Source organism: Drosophila ficusphila, unplaced genomic scaffold (genome assembly GCF_018152265.1).
Source record: "Drosophila ficusphila isolate 14025-0441.05 unplaced genomic scaffold, ASM1815226v1 contig_794, whole genome shotgun sequence".
In the NCBI taxonomy this organism is placed as follows: domain Eukaryota; kingdom Metazoa; phylum Arthropoda; class Insecta; order Diptera; family Drosophilidae; genus Drosophila; species Drosophila ficusphila.
This window is the reverse complement of record NW_025064740.1, coordinates 77,532-100,347: the sequence shown is the minus strand read 5'-3', so window position 1 is coordinate 100,347 and position 22,816 is coordinate 77,532. Positions and strand designations below refer to the sequence as shown.

At 41.8% G+C, this 22,816-nt stretch overlaps 1 protein-coding gene across 1 annotated transcript; it reads left to right on the top strand.

The window, feature by feature from the left end:
• Nucleotides 1-1,121: 1,121 nt before the first annotated feature.
• Nucleotides 1,122-22,499, top strand: LOC108097837. Its single transcript, XM_017200362.2, is given in 10 exon segments — nucleotides 1,122-1,524; nucleotides 12,135-12,936; nucleotides 13,592-13,806; nucleotides 15,017-15,285; nucleotides 15,348-15,484; nucleotides 16,109-16,249; nucleotides 16,309-16,792; nucleotides 16,795-18,240; nucleotides 19,952-20,152; nucleotides 21,074-22,499. Coding segments are annotated over 9 exon segments (3,306 nt in total). The 5' UTR covers nucleotides 1,122-1,524; nucleotides 12,135-12,610; the 3' UTR covers nucleotides 21,161-22,499.
• The last annotated feature ends 317 nt before the right edge of the window (nucleotides 22,500-22,816 follow it).

Here is a 22,816-nt window from a genome sequence, read left to right as displayed (position 1 = left end):
ACGGGCAATTTGCAGCGGCACCAAGGATGCAGCCTCCTTCTCATCTGGGATGTGGAATGCATTTCCCGCAGCGCAGTACGTGTCTCTCTCCCTCTCTCTCTCCCCCCTTCTGTCTCTTTCCCTCTTTAGCGAAAACCCCCCATCGGTTTGTTAGCTCTCTTTTGTTAGCGAGCGTGTAGAGTTTCGATTTCGTTAGAAAATCGAAACAAAAGCGGGTTACGTTCTCGAGGATTGTGGGTGTTGTTGCTGCGGCTACCTGTAGATGCCATATAAACACACAGATACGCGGCCGATAAGTGTGTGTGTGTGAGTGAGTTTGTCTATGTGTGAGCTGATAGCCAGTCCTTGAACGGGGCTTTCCACCCACATCCGTATCCGTGTCCATGGTTGCCTGCTTTCACTGCCCGCTTCCGACTCTAATTAATTTATAATTCAAGGTCCAATGCGCTGCCATTGAAGGTTAAACATGACGAACTAACGATTTTCGAATGGGGGGCCTTTCTTCTATCGCAACTTTTAAACCGCTCGCTGGCAGCTGTAATCGAGGGATTTCCGCGGAAGCTGCAGCAAACTTTTGGCCCAAGTATGAGTATGAGTATCGGCAGGAGTCAAGTTTTTCGCCGGAAATCGTGTAATCCGATAAAGTGGAAAGTTAACCGGGGATCATCTGGTAGTTAAGCGCACACAAGCTGTAATTTAATTTGGCTACCAGTTTCCGTTTCCCGCGAGACTCGTCGTAGGCAATTAGCCCTGGCTAAACAATAAACCTCTAGCCGAAAACTCGAAAAACACTTGACGTTCTAGAGTGGAAAACCCGCATTACGCATACGCCACATTGGCAGTCTGGCAACTTCGAGGTGCGCCTTTATTGGGCTCCCAAAGGGGGGGGGGTGTAGCAGGGGGGATTTCGGATGGGAAAGCTCTTCGCCGCTGACCACCGACAGTGCCATCATCCTCTCACCTCTCGGAAAAAATGAAAACGAAATCCCTCCCCAAAATGCAGCGGTGCGCTCTTGCTTTCCCAATTCTTTTTTTTCGGTTCTTTTGCCGAAAAAAAAAAACATTTTCATTTCTCGCCTGAGCAGAAATTTCAATGATTTCCCTTGCTCAGTGTGAAACGAACCAACAACTCAAACGAAACGAACGCGAACGCGCGCGCGAGAAAAACAAACTAGAATAGAATAGAACAAATTAACCTCTCCTTCCTCCCCACTGAAAATATAAAAAGCAGGGGGCCTAACCTTATCCTAACTATAAACAATAATCGAAACAACGAAAAATTTGAAATTAACAGCGAATGAGTAATACCTGAGCGATTTATTAAACCGATTGCACGACCAAGTCAGAAGCTGAGCGGCCCGACAAGAATCCACAAGTAGCAGGCACACGGAAAGATAAATAATTGCACAGATAATTGCTAGTACTCGGTACTTGGATCTAAAAATAGTCGGCAACTAAACGCGGAGACAATTGCAGGGCACTGGTGCAAAGTGGACGAACTGCCGGGCGGAATAACGAGGATCTGTGAGTAGAAATAATACATTACCCACCCTGCCCCCTTTATTCCGAATCCCGATCGCTGTCTGGGCGGAAAATCGAAATAACAAACTTCAGTCACCTCACGGTCTGCGTCACACACTCGGAAACTCGGGTACTCAGATACTCGGAAAAGGGGAACGAGAGTCGTGTGGCATGTGCCCTTTCCTCCTCTCGACTCGCACCTACAGTCAAGCTTCTATAACTTAAATTGGTGCAATACTTTCCCTATTACTATTCACATTCCAACGAATTACCTAGATCTACAATTCATATAAAACATAAATTCATTTAATGAGCAACATCATTCTTAAAAAGTCTTTAAAAGTGGAATAGTTTGCCATTTAAAAGTTACCATAGGAAAGTTTTCCGCACAAGAACTTTCGGCACCATAATAATTCTATCAAAACATTAGGCAAAGTGCCGAAATTGTTTCCAAACAATAAAATACGAAAATTTGGTCTTTTATTAATGTAGTTGCATCTATATAAAATTCTTATAATAATGATCAATTTACAAATTAAGAGATCTATTATGCAAATGCTTATAGCTTTCATATTAAGGTTTAAATTTAATTTCAATTGTTTTCAATTATTTTTGCTTTAAGATATTCGATTTATTAAATTAATGTCGAACATGTTTTTCAAATAGTTATTATATTAATTGAGTGCAATTGCCGCAAATGTAATGTTATAATTACTCTTTGGGGAAATAGCTTACATTTAATTAAGAAAAATTATTTCTAAATGAGGAAAAAAGTTTATTTTCCCATTGCCTATTTATGGAAGGCAACCTTTGGCTGAGAGTGGAAAACCCCACGGCATGTGTCATTTGCCGTGTTGTTACTGCCGCTACTGGTACCACACGGCGTATGCTTGATGGCGAATGGCGAATGTCGGATGGCGGACGGTGGATGGAGGAATCGGTGGCCAGCGGATGGATGAGTGGTGCACACTTTTTATAGCCAGCAATAGTCACACAAGCCGCACAATCAAGCGCTCGTCTCGGTGTTTATGTCAATTTGAATTTTGCATGCGGCCACTAAACTTGAATGTGCTGATGTGTCCTTTGTGTCGTTGTTATTGTGGCTGTTGTTGTTGTTGCCTTCGTCCTGAGTGGGCGGAGGTGGGCGGGGCACATACCGGAAGCTAGCACAAACTGCGCTTCATTGCAACTTTGTTTGTAAAGGGAGGAGGAAAACCGAAGGGGGAAAGCCTGTGGAAAGCGGCACTTGTCGAACGGAAACGGATATCCCGTGTGCTCTTTGCCTAGTTCGCCTCCGCGTCTCCTGTTTGTCATTTCATCAGCCTCGTCTTGAATCCTCCTCCCTTCCGACTTTCCATTCAGTGTCCTTGCATTGGTTGCACAGGAAATTTTAAATTGAATGTGCACCCCCCGGTTTGCCTGTTTGTTGCTTCTGTGGGTTTCCTTGTTTGCTCTGCTTTCTGGCTGTGTCCCGATTTCTTTCTCCGATTTCCCATCCCGCTGGCCGCTGGGTCAGATTTGTTGATTCAGAGGAGTCAAGGGAGGCGGCATGGTACAGAAAATATAACGAAATAGGGACGGGGCATGATTACTTGTATTTATTTATCCGGAAATTCATAGATTGTGATTACTTGTGTACCTTCAAGCCAAAATTGATCAGCAGCCGAAAGATTGGATTGCGGAAAAAGCAATCTGAGTTTTTTTTATTTATTATAGCAACTTGAATTAACTTACTTTAATATAAATAAATACAATTACAAATATAACATAAAAAGTAATCTAAAATGTATGTTCAAATTGTAGTTCTTTATTCATTATGTACTTTAACTTAACCATTGAAATGACAGGAAGACTAATTCATTATAAAACTTATTAGGAAAACTATTAATTATTAATTATTATTCAGAATGTACTTTAACTTAACCATTGAAATGACAGGGAAAATAATTCATTACAAAACTTATCAGGGGAACTGTTAACTATTAAGCACTTTTAAAGTTTCCATAACCTGTTCTTCGGATTAATCCCACCACACCCAACATATGTTGTACTAATATTCTATTCAGTGAGTTGGTAATGTTGTCTTCCATAAAGCTTCCGGATGAGGAAAATGCGAGGAGGCTGTTTGGGGAGTACATGTAGTAAGTGGAGAATAGGGGAATTGTTCCTCCGGTTGCTGGACCACTCCTGTTGCACATCCTGTCTCCTGGCTCAACTTGCCACCCGGCTGCTCGTGTGGCCTCCCCTGCTGGGCTTAGCTGCTCTTTCCGGTGGGCACAACTTGCATATTTGCCAAGATTTATGTCTGCTGTCAGCCGCACACACACACACTAAGTCACACAAGGCCTTATGTAACAGCTCCCAGGAGCAACCTAATTTCCGTTGCCGTTGCTGTTGCTGGTTAAACAAATTTCATCCTCTCATTGCACATCCTTTTGGGCCCCTCGTGAGTTTTCCAATCGGTGTCGCCTCGCAGCATGAGTCCTCCAAATTCCAAATTCCAAAAAATCCGAATTTCAAATTCCGAATTTCCCGATGAGTTGCACAACCAGAGAAACAGGAATCTGTGCCAAAATACTTCGCCCAACTGGCAGGACTCGCTAGTGTGGTCCTCGCCTCCCTGTTTTAGTGTTATTGTTATGCCTAGTTGCTGTTGTAATCTTTCGGTCCTCACACCCACCAACGCACATCCCATAAACACTTAACGTTGATGCTGATGTCGATTGCCGTTGTCTCCCCCGACTTTCTGGCTTATCGCGGCAATCCAGAAGCACCGGGATGTAGGATAGCCTCACTAAATATCCATCTCAATGTCCCTCCACACTTGAGGTTGAAATCGTAGTGGCAAGAACTCAAGAATAATGTGAGCATGGAAAGTAGATACATTTGATAGTTGATTCAGTTTTTTATGAACAGTAAAATAAAATATTTATGGGACAAACAAACTCAAGCATACTTGCTAAATAGTAAATGATACTTTAAAAGAGCAAATAAAATTTCTTATGAATTTTATAAATATTTCAGTGCACTATGTTTAGATCTTATTAACATTAAAACGCTTAATAATAAAATTGAAGATTTATCGTATACCCAAAGATTAATATATTGAGTTTGTAAATAGAAAAAATAAATTATATAAAGCCGCAAAAGGAGAAAAATGTGATTATTTTAATATTTAAATTGAAAAGTTTATTTGTAGTCCAATTATCGTCCAATTGATTAAGGCGCCAGTCTGCTTTGACCAATAATTCCCGAAATTGTCTCAAACTTATACATTTTCCTAAAAGTACTATAACTTTAACCGAAACTGTTGATGAAACCGAGTGAGGGTGCGGGGCCAGTGGTTTCCGTGGCTAAGAGTGTTGGTTGACTTGAAGCAGCCTCAAGTTGCTGTCGCTCGTTGTTCTCGTTATTCTTATTATGTCAGCCACCACCCGGCGCCACCCCCTCATAACGGGCATTTGCGTAAGTGTAAGTGCATATTCGTGTACGAGTGTGTGAGTGCATGTGTGTTGATTCTCAATCCTTTTGTATTTGGCACAACAATGAAAGTTGAACTCACACAGGGAAAGTGAATAGAAGGGGGAGGTGAAAGGAGGGAATGGGAGAGCCGCCACATGTGTATGAATATTTCATTATATATATCGGATTTCTAGGAGCCCCTGCCTCCTTCGATCCAGTTTCGCCATCAGCCAGCTGTGAGGACCCGTCAAGTCCTTTCCAAGTGCCTTTCGTTTGGCCTGGTTTGAAGTGGAATTGCGATTGAAGCGCATCAGTCGGGCTTCTCTAATTACTGAAGTGGAATTAAATTGTAATATAAATAACAAAAGATAAGCCGATTTATGCAAAGAGTTTCCTAGATATTTTACCACAGGCTATTATTTATTATTAGGATAAGGAAGATGAAGACTATATCCAATTTGATCGCTTTTACTTTGAAAGAAGTTTTCCTATGTAAAAAATTGAACTACGAAAAGGTAATTGAAGTACAATACCTTTTGTAATTTACAATATTAAAATTATTAGGAATATATGTATAAAGAACCCTTTCAATTACAAAAAACATAGCAAAAGCTATTATTTTTAGAAACCCTCATTTGGTTAACCATTTCCTATTTTTGAAGCACTGTACTTATGCTCCCCATTAGCATCCTGTATCTGCTCCATTTAAGGTCCGATTTGATGGGGGATATATCATCAATCAAAGCCGCTCGTGATGTGCATCATTTGCCTATCAATGTCCGAAGTTCCCCAAACAATTTGCCACCACCTCCGGCGACCGCAGGATTCCATCTCGAAACTGGAAACGCCTGTGGATTGTTTTTTTTTTGGCTGAGGGAAATGTTTTCATGTTTCGATTTCCGTCATTCGACAAACTTCCACCGGAGGTCAAGGAGAATCAGAGTTGACTCACGCAAGTATTTCTGATTCGTTCCGACATCTTTCCATCTCCGATCTCTGGACCGTAAAACACGCAAGATGAAAACAAATTAAATGCCTACGAAACGGAGGAGATATCGTAAATAATGGATTCCAAAAAACAAAAGCACAAATATGCTTGGCAATCAAAAGCAAATTAAAAAGAGCATTTAAAATTCATAATTTGCCAGCCAGGAAATTGAGATTGCTCAGTATTCTGACAGATGTCGAGATGGGGTTGCGTATGATGGATTTGAATTGCTTTTAGCTGGGAATTTCCCCAAGATTCAATGGCAAACGTTTAGGTCAAATTTGGAAAATTTGCCTGTCTTTATGGCTCTTTAAAAATGTACTATTTCCATTCCACTCTAATAATATACAATGTTTGTTTAGAAGTATGTCTTATATAAACGATAATTACACAGTTTGGTATAAATAATTCGAAATCAAATCATCAAACCTTTAAGAAATTAAAAAAAAAACGTAAAACCTTTAAAGTTTTATAAAGTCAGCAACGCCTTGTTGAAAATGCTTAATTCAAGGATAACCCATGTAAAACAGATAAATTGTTATAATACACAAGTTGATGAGCATAAGCTACTTAGAGAACTTCCAAAATATGAATAATTTACCCAAAGATAAATATCAAATTCTCAAAAAGTTTAAAACTTTCCAGACTTTCCAGTAGGAAGGAAAGGAAACATATCTTAAAATTTATGTTAAGCGTTTTCCCCCTTGACTAATATACATAGAATATTGTGTTTTTTGAGGTTCTAACATTTAGGAATGTGTTTAAGTAATTAATCCACTTTTTGGGTTTCTTTAGAATGTTAGTAAAATGAATTAAAAGCCATGTTTGCTGTGCTGACTAGAGTTTGCTAACTGTGGCCTGCGGTTGACATAAGGTTCCACGCACTTGTTTGTTTTTTAATTTCGAAATTGTATAACCTGTTTACTTTGGAGCAGTACCATCCATTCTATCCACTCCACTCCCTTTGAAGGAGGGTGCGTGTCTGTGTACTCCAGTTAATGGCCTGTGACGTGTACTGCAAACTGGCAACTGGAGGGCGTAGCTCTTCAAAAGGAGCTACTTCTGTGGCTGCGTTTTCCCCATATACATCCTCCAAACACACACACTAAAGCCGATGGAGGATTTCCCTAAGCTCCTTTTGCCGAAGGGGAAAACTGCCAGATGTGGGGTAATTGCATTTGCAGGAAAGTGGGGCACATGTGTGACGGTCGACTGCATATTAAGTGGCCTCTGGCCAGGGCATAAAGTGCATGGCCCGCTATTAGACTCGGCTCTGGAATACCGGCCTTGGCCAATACTGTTCGCTCAATTATCACCTATAAATATGGCCACTGCCCCTCGCCCCCCAGAGATTCTTCGATTGGCGAGTAAAGGCGTGAGTCAGCCGCACATTAACCGCCTGTCATTCAGCCAATTACCTGGCCGAAGGCAAACAAAGCAACGCAAATATACGAGTACATAATATAGTATACATTATTGCGATCTATGGCAAATGGCTGGTTGCATGGCAACGATCACGATCCGCGGCGGCATTCATTCATATTTCTTTATGCCCAAATATTGCTCATACTGGGTGTTTTCTTTTTTCCATTTCCTTTACGGTATGTAACAGCTGTTTCTGGGAGAGAGAGAAAGAGAAAATGGGAAAAAGAAGATGCACAAGCTACAGATTCTGTGTGGTGCTCTCCCATTCGAAATTGTCGCTTTCCAGTCGCTCGAATGAATTCAGCGAGGGATCCCTGAAATGAACTCTTCAAGCTTCCAAGAGAGAGAAAGCAAGAGAGAGTGTGAGTAAATTGGCTTGAATTTTGTGTGGACGATGGCGGGGATTTCTTTTCGCTTTGCAAGCGTTTGGCGTTTGGACGTGTCGCTCGAATGTCGCGTCGGACCCGCACAATAAAGTTAGTTTAACTGGGCGTATACGCAACGGGGACCACGGGGACCCCCGTTTTTTTTTTATTTGTTGTTGTCGTTGCCGAGGTTCAGCATCCGCCCTGTGGTGCGGGGTGAATTTCTATTCTTTCCTTTTCTTTTTTGGCCCCGTCTTTCGTCTGATTCTCCCGTCGATTCGTCGTGCGGCCGTCGTTACTACGCGATCCCCATACCGATACCGATTTCGAACGACCGCCAGTCGCTGACCGCCGCTCGTGCGTACCGCTCGCTCTTCCACATCCGCATATCCGCAACGTCAACGCATCCGCATCCGGAGCGGAATCCGCTCCTCCAGAACAGCTGACCGGATGACCGTTTTATTTGGAACTAGCAGCATTTCCAAGGCACGGGACTTTTAACTCAGAAAACAACTCTCGAACCTTAGTATTTTGACTATCTGCTATTTTTAACGCGTGTGTTTGTGCGACCAAAACACACTCACATATTAACGAACACACACTTTTCCCCATTTCACATATATTCCAATTTTTTTCTTCTTAACAAATTTGCCCGAGTTTCGCTGCTTCTATGCGTGTGTGAGTGGAAAATTTCGTTGCGTTAAATAAGTTATAAAACAATATGGATTAACGAACGACACGAGCTGGGTGGAGAACTCAATTGGAAAAGCCAAATAAATGGCGGCAGTTACGGTTCGAAAAACCAAACTAAACAACGAGAGTGCCAAATATTAAATATGACTGCTATTAAACTCCTTTGTACAGAAAACACGGCTATAACTCGACTAAAAACCCAACCGAAAATAAAACAAAATTTATCGAAAATATAAAACCATGGCGATCAATAGGCCAAAAAGTCAAAGTGTCAGTGGCCACTTTTTGCCAGCCACTTGCCAACCAATTTTTCACGAAAATGCAGTGCCAAATGAAAATTCCGAAAAGTGCAAGGGGTGGACTAACTACAGTAGTCGGGCCTGTTGGGTGTTAATACTTAATTTATGTGAACCTATAAATAATTTCAATTTAGAGAATGTGCTGCTGTTGACTGGCTCGGCCGTCTTCTATATAATATAGTGCGAGTTGTACGAAAAATATGCTAAAAATACCAAAAACTGAACGCTGCGTGTTCGTTTTTAAAGTGTGTGTATGTGTGTAAATGTGTATATGAATGTGTGTTGTTGGGTATGTGTGTGTGTGCGAGAGAGTGCAATGCAAATTGATTAAAATGCAGGCGAGAACACGACCAAAAAAAACACAAAGGCTGTCTAAATAAACTTAAGTGAGACTAGATGAAAAACGCATCCAACAAAACAAACGTTCGTTCATCAACAAATTCGACGTCAGTCAGTGGACTATTATTTAATTTTCTATCCATCTAGCCCAAGGCAGAAAGACCAACCAAAAAAAAAAAAGAAAAAAGAAAGGAAAACTCAAAGCAAAACGCGGGCGGGGACAGTTTTGCCAGTTCAGAAAATGAAAAGAAAAGCAGGCAGCACCGCCGAGTGAAAATGAAATAGACTTTTGCCAAGCACTAAAATACGGTTGAACAATATTACGAATATTTTCGTTGCTCGAACTCGCCGAGCAAAATTTCAGTTCACTTGTATCCCATTTTGTTTGCCTGTTTTGCTTCAGCTTTTGCTTTTGCTTTCGCTTCAGCTTTAGCTTTGTTCGAAAAATCTTTTAAAATAACAATGATACATGCCCCTGTCTTCTGCAATGTGTTTCTTGGCCGCTGGCCTGGGTATAAATAAATGCTCATACGTAAATGTTCTTTATCAGAGAGTGATAATGTGGCCTGGGAAATATTTACTATGGCCGCTCGCGATCGATTGCTCTATTTGTTGTCTAGGCGATTTAGGCTTAATTTATAGCAGACCCCGATTTTTCGTTTTGATCTTGAGTCCAAACACCTGTCTCAAGAAAATAAAGTAATTATTATTTTGAACTTTTGGTACTATTATCCATTTCTTTATTAGTAAGTGGGAATGAATATAAACGGTTTATAAGTAATGTACAATATTACATTTCAATGAGGAGAGGGAAAGTAAAAATAATTTTCTGTAATAGGTGTTACATTTCCAAGACATTTGAAATTTGTTAGAAAGTTTTGTATATGTATAAACACTGATAAATTTATAAGAAAAGCGAACACAACTGAATTTAGGTTATCTATTAGAAAATCACTTGAAATAAGGTTTTATTTTTTAATAAATTGTTTCCGATTGAAACATCTGAATTATTGAGGAATCAGGAGGGAGGAAAATCAATGTTTTTGTTGGCACAATATCAGACAATGTGTGTTACTAGGTGGAGGAGCCTGGCATAGCCTGCCCATCACTGCCACTTTCCAGCAGGTGTGCAAACACATCTCACCTGGCCATAAACACGCTCCGCCTGTTGCTGCAATGCCCTGGCCAAAAAATCTCTTCGGTTCCGAAACAATTTTGTTTAGAACAAACCCCGGGAAGAGGGAGACTGTTGCCCAAGAAGCGCAGGAGAACGAGCTCCTGGTCGTGCGGTGTGTTTTTTCATCATCATTAATGTTTAAACAAAACAACATTGCCAGACTCGAGGAATGGGGGAAAAAAAGAGACACCCTCCTTTGTTCAGCGCCCCCCTTTTCCCCCAATTTATCTTGATTCCGCTCGGTGTGTGTACGTTGTCTATTAATAACAAAGCTTCTGAAGAATTCGCCTCTCCTGGCGTCTTGTCTCGACTCATCTCGTTTCGAAAAACCCAAATCGTTTTGGCGTCGACCGCAAAAGAACAATAAAACCGAAGAAGCAGTCAGAAGCTAATGCCGACCAGAAAGCCAGAAAACCAGAAAAAAAAGAAAAGACAAGAAGCTGAATGTTTGCCGAATACGTCGTGTTGCAAGATGATTAAAGTAAACAAGACCGGAGAGTCCAATAGTTCAAACAGGCAGTGATGGAGCACTCGGCGTTCCACCAAATTGCAATTTGCAGACGCCTGAATTCTCGATTGAGTGGAGGGAATTTTCAAGTTTTTGGCACAACCCCCACTATTTTGCCCTTTGGCGCTGCACTAAGTGAGGAATGCGGCAACATGGCGTATACGCATTTTTTCCCCACTCTGTTGTTTCGGGGCAAATTGGCTTGTGTGTCTCTGTGAAACAAGCTGAAATTCACTTGAAAAAAGCGACTACGGCAAGGGCAATTATTAAAAAAAATTGCTACCGATTCTGGAAAATAAACGCACAAATCTTTTTTCCCCATTCGTTTAGTTAAGGCTCGTTAAAGCAGAAATGCCAAAAAAAATAATAATAAAATCTGTAGTGTACTGCGTCTGAGATTACTCATAGAAAAAATTCCTCCAGCTCCAGTTAAAAACCACATGGCCCTGTCTGAAATTAATAAAGGGAAAATCGAAAATTTAATACCGAGTGACAACAGAAAGAAAACCAAAACCATGAAGACACTGAAAGTGCTTTTCGTGGCATTCGCCTGCTACTATGCACTTTTCGTAATTTTCTACTACTGCTATCGGGCGTACCTCTAAGATATATCTATATATCTTCGCGTATGTGTATATGTATGCAAGGGAAACAGCTGAGCGGAGCTGAGAAAAACCACCACCCACTCGAGAGGCGGTCTGCCATTGAGAATTTCGGCCTTTGACGTGGCTCGTGCACACACAGAAAATTCACATATTCGAGTACACATCGGACAGATATATCTATATATATACGTGGTGGTGTAGTGATAAATTCGGTGGCTGCCAGTGCCAGGCGAAATAAAAAGGAAAACTCGCCGAAAGCGGCCGTTGCAACCGCAATCGAATGCAATTACATCGAATCCATAATGCATCGTCACCTCACATCGTCATCCTCTCGCCCACGTTTTTCTCCAAGGTATTTTCCAACCCGAACCCCCTGAAAAATCCCTGCGAACCCTTTGCATTCATCCCAGTCATTTCAGACCATAAAAATCGCATGGCAAGACGCAGAATGATGAGGAAAACATTTAAGACACTCGCCAGATAAAAATCAATTAAACGCGCCTTATAAATCAACCGGAATATGCGCAATTTTCCCACTCCAATAGTTCCGTTTCGCTGATTTATTTGGTAGAATCCAGCAAATGTTTATGCATTCTCCTTACAGCTGCAAATGAATTTTATGACCCCTATATATGCGCTTATTTTTACGTTAAGTCAATTGCATAATGTGATTAATTTCCTGGAAAACCCGCTGTGCTTTCCCATAAATTCTTCAATCTAATTTATGAAGTATTTTTACGATTTGCTTACAGATCAATCGCCGACTTTTTTGTTTTGGTAAATGACCAATGATGGCCTACGACATTAGCATAGAAATCCACAACCGCAACTGTCAGAGGACATTGACATCGGACGCTCGGTTTATGCAGATTTGAAGTCGAGCCGGGGAGAAAAAAGAACGAAGGAGGGCAACAAATTGCAACTTTCGCGTTTCAGTGAAAAACCCAACAATTTAACCACGCAACATAAATATATATAAGTAAATATATATTTACATATATTAACTAGCCCTAAAGCACCACTAGGTTAAGCACAGAGCAAACGAAACCAAGCGAAACGAACTATAGACACTAGATTCACAACCCGGATCAGATGAGGCAACAGTCGGTGGTGCAACAATCGAGCGGAAAATCAATGAGCAGCAGGCGGAGGCACCGAAAGCCAAAGGCAAAGTCAACAGTATCCACAACTTTAAACCGCCTGACACTTTGAATTCCGAGGCTCGAGCATGCAACAGGCTGGCCAGCTGACGCCGCAGCAGCAACAGCAACAGCTCCTGCAGCAGCAGCAATTGCAGCAGCAGCAGCAGCAGCAGCAGAACGGCGGCGATCTTGCCACCTATGCCGTTTCGCAGGCGGCGGCCGTACCGCCCGGTAGGCGTGGCCCCATAAGCGGCGGCCGCTTCGACTTCGAGGACGGCGGCACTTACTGCGGCGGCTGGGACGAGGGCAAGGCCCACGGCCACGGCGTCTGCACCGGACCCAAGCACCAGGGCGCCTACGCCGGCGCCTGGAACTACGGCTTCGAGGTATCCGGATCGTACATTTGGCCCAGGTATGTAATTAATATTTATAAGTTTAAAAACAATTGATGCCTTAGCGTGGGTGGAGAATTAATAAAGGGTTAATACAAAATTAAATCATATAATTATTGTTTAATCATATTTATACTAGAACGTTTAGACTGCAATAAGGTTTCCCCTAGTATTTGTTCCTTTTAGTTTCGTGTTGATATTGTAATGAAAATAAATTAAACAATTCTCCTCTTTTAGTACAGACATTTTGTGATAAAACACAAAGCCTATAAAAGACTTATAAATAACGGAACTCTTGACTTGAATAGCTTTTAGATTTTTTGAGTTTTAATACCTCCTATTTTAAATTTATTGTATATATTTTTAGTAAAGTTGGATTGCAGACATAAAGGAAATATAGAATTTTACGCAAGTAAAATTTGATAAACAATGATTGTATATTTAAGGTTAACAAAATGTTACTATTGTGTAGGGAGAACCCACAAATATTTTGAAATTCACTTCATTTATAAAATGAATTACTTTATTTTCTTAAAATTTTATGGAAACCCGTTTTCTTATTCGGGATTTTTGTTTAGTTCATGCTCCCACAAGAAGTAATTCAACTTTTGTTTTGAAATTCTTTTAGCTTACCTATGTAACTTTTAACTTAATCTTAAATCTTTTTTATTACAGCGGATCACACTACGAGGGTCAGTGGCAGAACGGCAGGCGGCATGGGCTGGGCGTGGAGCAGATCGGGCGGCAGATCTACCGCGGCGAGTGGTCGAAGGACGGGCACAAGGGGCGCTACGGAGTGCGGGAGAGCACCGTGTCGACGGCCAAGTATGAGGGCACCTGGAACGAGGGCTACCAGGACGGGTCCGGATGCGAGACCTACGCGGATGGCGGTGAGTGGTGGGCGGGACAATGCTAGAAGGGTGGGGCGCAAGCGGGAAGGGGCGGTTGCCCTGGGCGCCATACGCTGCGTATACGTAATGTGCATGAGATCATTTTGCGTTTGGTTTTTGGCTCACTTTCAAAACGGCGAACATTAGTTCGGTTTTCTCGCCTGTTGTTTTACTTTTTGACGTTTCTGTAATCATTTTCTGGGTGTGTGTTTGTGTGTGTGTGAGTGTGAGTTCTATTCACAAACACATCCTTACGAATCCACCGACGACCCAGCCTGACGTCATATTTTATTTCCCCGCGTGCGGTTCAATGATATTTGGCTTTCCCGCTTCGGTTTTTCACTTTGTACATTTTTGCTGCATGAGTGCGGCTTTTTCTGGTTAAAACATATTCCCGTTCGGGGGAAAAATGTAAAAACACATGGCCAAGTAACCGATTGCCGCCAGCAGACTTGAATACCAAGATCTGGAATTCCCACCATTAGGGAATTGTTTTGCTGCGGCCAAAATGCAAATATAAATGTCACCATTTCTCGCAAAGGAATTGCCGCATAACCATCAATTAGCATTAGCCGAAGGCTAAGTAGCGTTTCCTAATCAACTAACGTAACTTCTAATTCCACAATTAACCTGGACATCGTAGAAAGAAGCACTGAAAGTAAATTAATAGATTAAATGGGGAAACCAAAAAAGAGAAACATAATAATTATACTTTAATTCAATAAAAAGTTTATGGCTTGACATAATAAAATTATTTAGTCATAAATAAAATACAAAGTTTACTATATAATATAGTTTCATAATATAGTTTCATTGAAAATTTATGATTTTAATCTTCATAAATTTAAATTGATTAAAATGTAATTAATAACACATATTTAGCTTGATAAATTTTGTATTACGGTAATAAAATGAACTTTGATTGAGTGCCTTTGCAGAAAATATAAAATGGTTCGTTGATTTATTTTTTTCCGTGTGTAAATGAGCTGTATTACTTAAGAGCCAACGCCATTGAGCAAAAGGGAAATGGCGCGTGGAGCCATTAATAGAAACCTGAACAGAGGGGCAAGCTTTTCACTTAGGCCAACTTCTGTAAGGGAAGAAAATGGAAAAGAGGGCACTGCAGTCTGCGAATGGGAGTTCCATTAGCATAACAATTCCTCGAAATGGACTGCAGTCATTTGATGAAAACCCCATTTTTTTATTGCAGGCAAATACCAGGGTCAATGGCAGGAGGGCAAGCGGCATGGCTATGGAATTCGGACCTCGGCTCCTTTTGGATTGGCCTCCCATCATCGGCGCAAAAATCTCCACGCCTCACTGAGTTCCTTGAGGAGCGGAGAGAATGGAAATGCAGCCAAGATAGTGGAAAAGGCGGAGGAAATCCGTGGAGGATTCGTCCTGACGGCAAAGTCCGATAAGTTGCCAGTGCGACGAAATAGTTTGACGGATAAAACCGGCAAGAAGGGATTCCTGATGGTGAGTTTGGAAGGGGGATCTGTTCTATTATTTTATTTATTTTTTATTATATTTCTTATCAGGGTCTTAAGATGCGAAAGCAGCGTAGTACCGGCGATCTGGAGAAGCGAGGTACCATTGCGTCCGGCAGCATTCGCTCCACCATGTCCTCTGCCTCCTGGATCAGCACCGGATCCGAGCAGTCCAATCTGACCACAAAGTAAGTACTCTTAACACATATTAAGTATTAAAACATATTACACAAATATGCCACAACAATCTTTTTACCCCAATTCCAATATAAATGCCAAACTTGGTTACATAAAAAACGGTTCAGCTTCAACAAATCAAATTAAACTCTGACGAACTGCAATCCTTACAAAGCGTATGCAAATTTATCCTGAAACACATAAAAACTTTATACATTTTTTATAGATTTTGTGACACCGAAGGGGTTTTGTTATCTTTATTACATTTTCGAGAAGCCTTTTTTGTGACACCCCATAACTTTCTATCAAAAAAACTTTTTAAATGTAAAGAAATTGTCGGATTTATTTGACCATAACAATGCAAATAAATGCAAACAATATATAGGTACCTATATGCAATATATGGTAAACTGCATTTAATATTAAAAAGTGGTTTTATAAAGTATTCGGTTTCCCTTTTAAAATATTTGTTTCCACTTTTTTTTATAAAATTTCATAATACATTCTTTGGAAACAAACTTGAAAGGCAACTTTGTAATTAAAAAGGAATGCCAAAAAACAACATAACAAATATCTATTTAGTGTAATAACAGAATTTAAAATCAGGTGAATAATAAGTTGTGATTTTTTTTAAGGTCCAACCACACGGAGTCGAATGCCAGCTTCACCATGGAGGACGAGCAGCTGGACCCCACGGTGGTGGAGACGTACATGGGCGAGTGGAAGAAGGACAAGCGCTGTGGCCATGGAGTTGCAGAGCGCAGCGATGGACTCAAGTGAGTATATTAAATAATACAATTAAATTAAATAAAGTTAATAAATTATATTCAATAAGGTACGAGGGCGAGTGGTACAACAACCGGAAGCACGGCTACGGAGTGACAACATTTCGTGACGGGACCTCCGAGGAGGGCAAGTACAAGAACAACATCCTGATCACCAGCCAGAAGAAGAAGCATTTGTTCCTGGCGCGTTCGCGCAAAATCCGCGATCGCATTGCGGCCGCCTTGAATGCGGCGCAGCGCGCCTTAAAAATGGCCATGCAGCGATCGGATATGGCCATATCCCGAATGGCCACCGCGGCGGCAAAGGCCCAGAATGCAGATGCTGCAGCGGAACAGGCTCGAATGGATTGCGAGAATGCAGTAAGGATGGCCAGAGAATTTGCCCCAGACTTCAAACCCTCTGTGCTGGAGCGCTTTGAGAAGTTGCGTTTCCGCGAGCGGGAACGATTCCGTCCGGGAACAGCGGCCACCTCCGATGCCGCCCTCAAAATGGGCGTGGGCATGCAGCAACAACACACACAACAACAGCAACAGGGGGTCAGTTTTCGCCCACGAGCAGCAGCGGTTCGGATGCATATGCCACGCAGGCCCAGCGACAGCAGCAATATCTGAACATGCAGCAGCAACAGCAGCAGCAGCGTCGCATGTCGCAGCAGAACAAGGAGTCCGAGTGCCCCGTTCCGCCGTCGATGTACTCGCAACAGTTGCCCGTGTCGCCGCAAACGGACCTCTCCGGAATGGTCAGCCAGGGGCAGCCGAGCCACGCCCAGGTGATCAGCGCCATCAATCAGATGTACCACCAGCAGCAGCACCAGCAGCAACAGCAGCAGCAACAGCAGCAGCAGCAGCAGCACTTGGGCCAGCAGCAACAGAGCAATCCGCAAATGAATCCTGCATATCAGTTCCAGCAACAACAGCCGCCCGGCCAAACCAAAATGAATGCCAACTTGAATACGAACCTCAAGCAGAACCAGGCAACGAATCAGAATCAGACACAATTGCCCTTTGGCGCCGGCACCAATCAGCCGACGTCGCAGCAACAACAGCAACAGCAGCATCAGCAGCAACTCCTGCAGCAGCAGCAGCAACTCCAGCAGCAGCAGCAACAACAGCAGCAGCAACTGCTGCAGCAACAGCAGCAACAACAGCAACTGTTGCAACAGCAGCAACTGCTGCAGCAGCAGCAACTCCAGCAGCAACCTTCGCTGCACGCCTCGCCCTCGCACAATGCCGCCAATCTGTTGCGCCGCGCCTCGCAGATGCAACAGCAGCAGCTGCAGGAGGCAGCCAGTGCCGCAGCAATGGCCGCCAATGCCGCCGCCATGGCCGCCGTGCAACAGCAGCAGCGCAGCGGCCGACCGCCGATGTTGGGCCAAATGGGACAGCAGTCCTCGATCGATCACTTCGATCACTACAAGAGGCCGCCGAGTCGCGATTCCTCCATCGATCGATATGCTCGAGCGGCCAGTCGGTTGAGCGGTACCTTCGCCGGTTCACGGCAAACATCTCTGGATCGCTCTGGACTCGCAGATCCGCTGACCAATGGAGGCAGCGGAGGAGCAGGCGGTACCAGTACCCCCGATGGTCGCCAGCGAGCGGGTTCAGTATTCCGCGGATCGACGCCGCAACCCGGCGGCGGCGGAGCAACGGGACCGCTGACCGGCAACGGATCGCTGCCCTCGGGAACGGGAGCGGCAAGCGGAGGCGGACGTCTCTCGCGAGCGGGAACCCCCAGCTTGGGAGTGGGCGGAAGGGCGCCCAGCCAGGGAAAGGGTGAGCCGCTCTTCTCGTCGCCCAATCAGCCCTTCGAGGACGTCCTGCTGCGCCAGCGGACGCTCGGCCAGGACATCATTCCCTCGCCCTTGCAGCCGAAGCGCACGGAGAGCCTCTATCTGCCGGCCAAGCCGGCCACCCCGGTGGGCATGGCCATGGGCGGCAAGGGGGGCGGTGGCGGAGGCGGTGGCGGAGGCAAGAAAATGAAGGTGAGTCGACAATAAAAAAAAATATATATATTACCTATCTATTAAAAAAACGAGGTTTTTAAAGGTGAAAGATTATTTCCAAAATGATTTCTTAGACACTCCTTAAAAAATAAGAATAGTTTTAGGAGGTTAAAGTTGTTAGAGAAACGATGCTTATTATTACTGCAAAACATTCTAAAGTCAATTTTTTCCAAATTTTCAGTTTTAATTTAAAATATATTTATTTATAAAGAACTAAAATGAAAAAGTGACGAAATTTGATTGTTTAAAGTACGAAGTTTAAAATTACTGGTGTACAATTTTTTAAGTTTTATTTATCTTTTGTTAATAGTAATATCCGGTTTATATATACGATTAAGCAAACCTGTTTTTAGATCTTTTTCAAAAGAAAATAAGATTTATGAAAGTTTTGACAGAACCAAAGCTATACAAACTATTTCGCTAAGGGTTATCATAGCTAAGTTATTATTTACTACAAATTCAGTCAGGATCTGTAGAATTCCCGGGCCGCTCGTCTGAGACATTTCATAACACAGTTAATCCGCGGCAATTAACTTAATTCGTGCGCCATCCGTCTTTCGTCTTTTGTGAGGGGGAGAAATACTTTCTGGTGACAGTGGGAGATGGTGAGCTGTGGATCTGTGGATCTGGTGAGCCGATGAGAGCCGGATCGGAGCGAAACGGCCGGAGACATTTTCAGTGTTCATTTTGAAACACACAGCATTTCTCGGCCATCTCGGGGCGAACATGTGCCCATTCTGGACTATTTATAGCCGCGTTCACGAATGCACGCCAGCCGGATCAGACGGATCAGCCAGCCAGCCAAGTTGGCCGAATTGGAATGCATGCGTGCCGCTGAATCTCTCGGGAGATCCACAGTATAGCTCACTCTCGAGAACGCTCTACGGCGGAATCGCTCTCCGGCGGAATGAACGCTCCACAAGTGGCCGTTGGAAGGCCGGCGACACGCCAATAAATAAATCCTCTCGGGAAGTGTCGCGCTCGGTTTTTCCTCACCATTTTTTTGTTGTTGTTGAGATTTTTGTGGCCCCCGGTGGCGACGATTCTTTCTGAGATTCGATTTTGGGTAGTAGCAAACGACGCGTCGACCCCAACGGATTACTAATTCGATTCCGAGAAAACCCCTCTGCGAGTGGCAATATAATTATATATATATGCATATGTGAACGATTCAAAACAAGCAAAAGCATCGAGGAATTTTGAAAAGCAATTTTGTGCGAAGAGTCAGCGACAATATCCGTTGTTGTTTTGGCTCAGTGCCGTCGTCGTGGCGGGTTGTTCGACTATTTTTGGCTCCCCAAACAGATACGGATAGGGAGACCGAAGGGGGAGACTCTCCGCATTTGTAGATCACCACTCGGTGTTCAGTAAAGCGACGGAACGCCATGTCCAACTCGTTTACAAGTTGGAATCGCCTGTAGCCGAAAGATTACACAAATTTCTTAGCCTTATGCAAGCGGTTCTTTGCCTGCAACTGCAGAACTTTTTCCTGTACCAACAAAATAAGTAAACCCTAGAGGACAATGGACTGGTATCCGGAGGAGGATGAGGAGGACCTTATGTTCTCGCCGGCTTTGTTGGCCAGAAGAGCCAGCGAAAGCTGGATTGTTGAGCCGCCCGTGGAGGTGGAATATCTACATTAAAATTCGTTGAAATAAACTCTGAATTATTTGTAAAACATTATTTCCAGTCGGTGCCCATCAATGTGACGCTGCAGCGGAAAAAGTCGATGCCGGATTTCCAGGAGCTGCCGCGTGCCACGGAGGCCATGAGCCGGGAGGAGGTGTCCGCCTTGGGCTCCGCTCGCCGGGAGGCAGTGCGTCGCCAAATTGAGGTCAACGAGCGCCTCAAGGCCAATCCCTTGCTGTATTTGGTCAGTCCACAGGTTAAGGTGAGTGACACAACACCGATACACGACCATATCATATAGTATTTAGTTTGGCTTGGCCAAATGGTTTTTTTTCCGTCGGAATTGCTTTACAATTGCTGCACTTAACTTGAACCACCTTTATGTCGGCAAATCTGTGGCATATAGTATTTCGGCGCTAATGGGGCATTCGGCCATAGTTTATGGGGTTTTTAACTTTGGCAAATACAATTAATTAGCGTTTCATTTGAAGGTTGAATCACGATTCATATCATAAATAAAATTATAAGGTCTTTTGTCCATTTTGTGTTCGGAGAATGTATTCATGAGTCATTCATATTTTAATCATATTTGGTTGATCGGTTTTAATTTGCATAAACAACTTAAAAGTAAAATAATTGAACAAAACAAAAAATACTATTATATCATATTTAATCAATATAACAAAACAATTTCAAAAAGAGTATATAATTTTATGAAATTACAAGTTTGTTGCTTTTTAGGTCATGATTATGCATACTATTTAAGTCTGAAAGAAAAGTTGTGGTTAAAACAAAAAATTTAAAATTTTTAGTTTTGTCAGCTTTTTCTTTCTTATTAATTAATATATTAATTGCTTTTTGAAATTTTAATCTTAAATATTTTTGTTTAAGATTTTAACTATTTAAGGCTACTATGTATCCATAAAACTGTTTCTCGTTAATTACGCTAGGTTAAGTTCAGAAGGCACTGAACAGATTCCAGTGAATAAATAAATTAAAAAAAAAAAAAAAATGAACTTAAAATTTTTAACCACTTCTTTGAAACTATTATACAAAACATTTTTAGAAATCGGGGATCTTTTTTTAAAATTTTCTTTTATACATACTTACAAAAATTGTATTATTCTTAAAATTTTTTTTTATACATTAAAATCGTTATTAATTCGTGTAATTTTCCCTGCAGGACTGGTTTGTGCGACAGCAGCTGATGCTGCTCGTCCTGATTTTCAACGTCGCGCTGGCGCTGCTGTTCGTGTACATGCTCACCTAGCGGCGAAGGATGCACAGGACGACGCGGGACAGGGGCGATTCGGGATTCGGGTTGGGCGATTCGGGCCAGCGGCTGGCTTTGAGCCATCGAGGTTTTGGCCACCACCGATAGTCCGCGATTCGCCGTTTCGTGGACATTGTGCCACAAAAAGTGACGATGGGTGCATCGGGGTGAGATGAGAGCTAATAGGTTTTTAGCATTTGCAGTAAACAGTTTATAAAGGAAGTTAAGTATCTAAAGTACCATTAATGTATATCATATGTATAACATGAGGAAAAAAACACGCTAATGATGGGAAAAGGAAATCGAAATAAAAGTCTAGACTGCAGCCAAATAATGGATAATTAAATTAACTCATAGCGCAGAACTGCAATGCACAAATCGTAGCAAACTAATTACTTAAACCGCGTGGCTGTGCAGCCAATCATTTAATTTGTCGAGCCAATTAAACTTTGTATTTGTGGCTAACCAGGAGAGCTGGAGAGGAGACCGAATAACTATATGCAAATCAATTTAACGAATTTTTCTACACATTTAATGTAAAGGTAAAGGCAACAAAAACAAAAAACAAAACAAAACAAAACAAACAAACAACCAAACAAACAAAACACCCTAACCTAATCAATGTTTAATCATGATTAATAAACGCGTAATTTACTTAAACTCTGGCTACTTAATGTAATACATAATACAAATGCAAAACTAGTCAAATGCAAGGCAACCAAAAATAAAACATAAAAACCAAGAAACTTTTCCTATTTGCAATTGAAAATGCATTAGTCAGCAACTTAATCAAAAGAAAAGGCAACCGAATAATACAAGTACTCATATTTATATATATATTAAAAGTGTAACGATGTGACACCTATATTTGTATAATTAGCAAAATTTTGTGGGACCGAAAACAGAAAAAACAACAAAAGGAGCAACTACAAGATACAGATAGATATCAAGTATCTCGAGCTCGAGTTTTTGGTTAACCAGTTGAACATTTTCGAAACTAAATTAAATTCGAGAAGGTTGAAGCGGATTTACGGAATCTGGAAAAATTATATACTTTAAAGCAAACGGATCGAGATTGTTAATGAGCGAAGCTGTATATATACATTTTAAAATATCGTATAACTATAATTATTTTCTTCTCGATAATTTACGTTTAAATTCATAGCTGGGACGACGTCATTATTTCAAAGTGTTGCAATTTATTGTTTTTAGTTTCACTTCATTTACGATGTACGAATATGTTCTAAATATTATTATTTAATTTTTTATTTGTTATTTTATATGCATACATTATTGAAAATAAATAAAACCGCACATTCGCATCTTTGCAAGTGTACTCTGCAATTTGTTCTTATTACTCCATTCGTTAAATATATAAACTATCAAGTGCAATTATAGTGAACTATTAAACTTACCGCTTTCTTCGGCTAATTGGTGTGTACCAATAGAGGGTGAATAGCATTATCTGAATACGATATTCTTTCGAGACCATTTCGTTTGATATATGAACAAGATAAAGATAGATCGATCGGTCAAATGTAGTAGCTTACAAAATGAAAGACTTGAACTGAAAATCGTTGGCTGGTGCGTGAGAAAACAAAAACTTTACATGAAAACGATTTGGATTCGCCTTGATCAACAGATATACTCGTA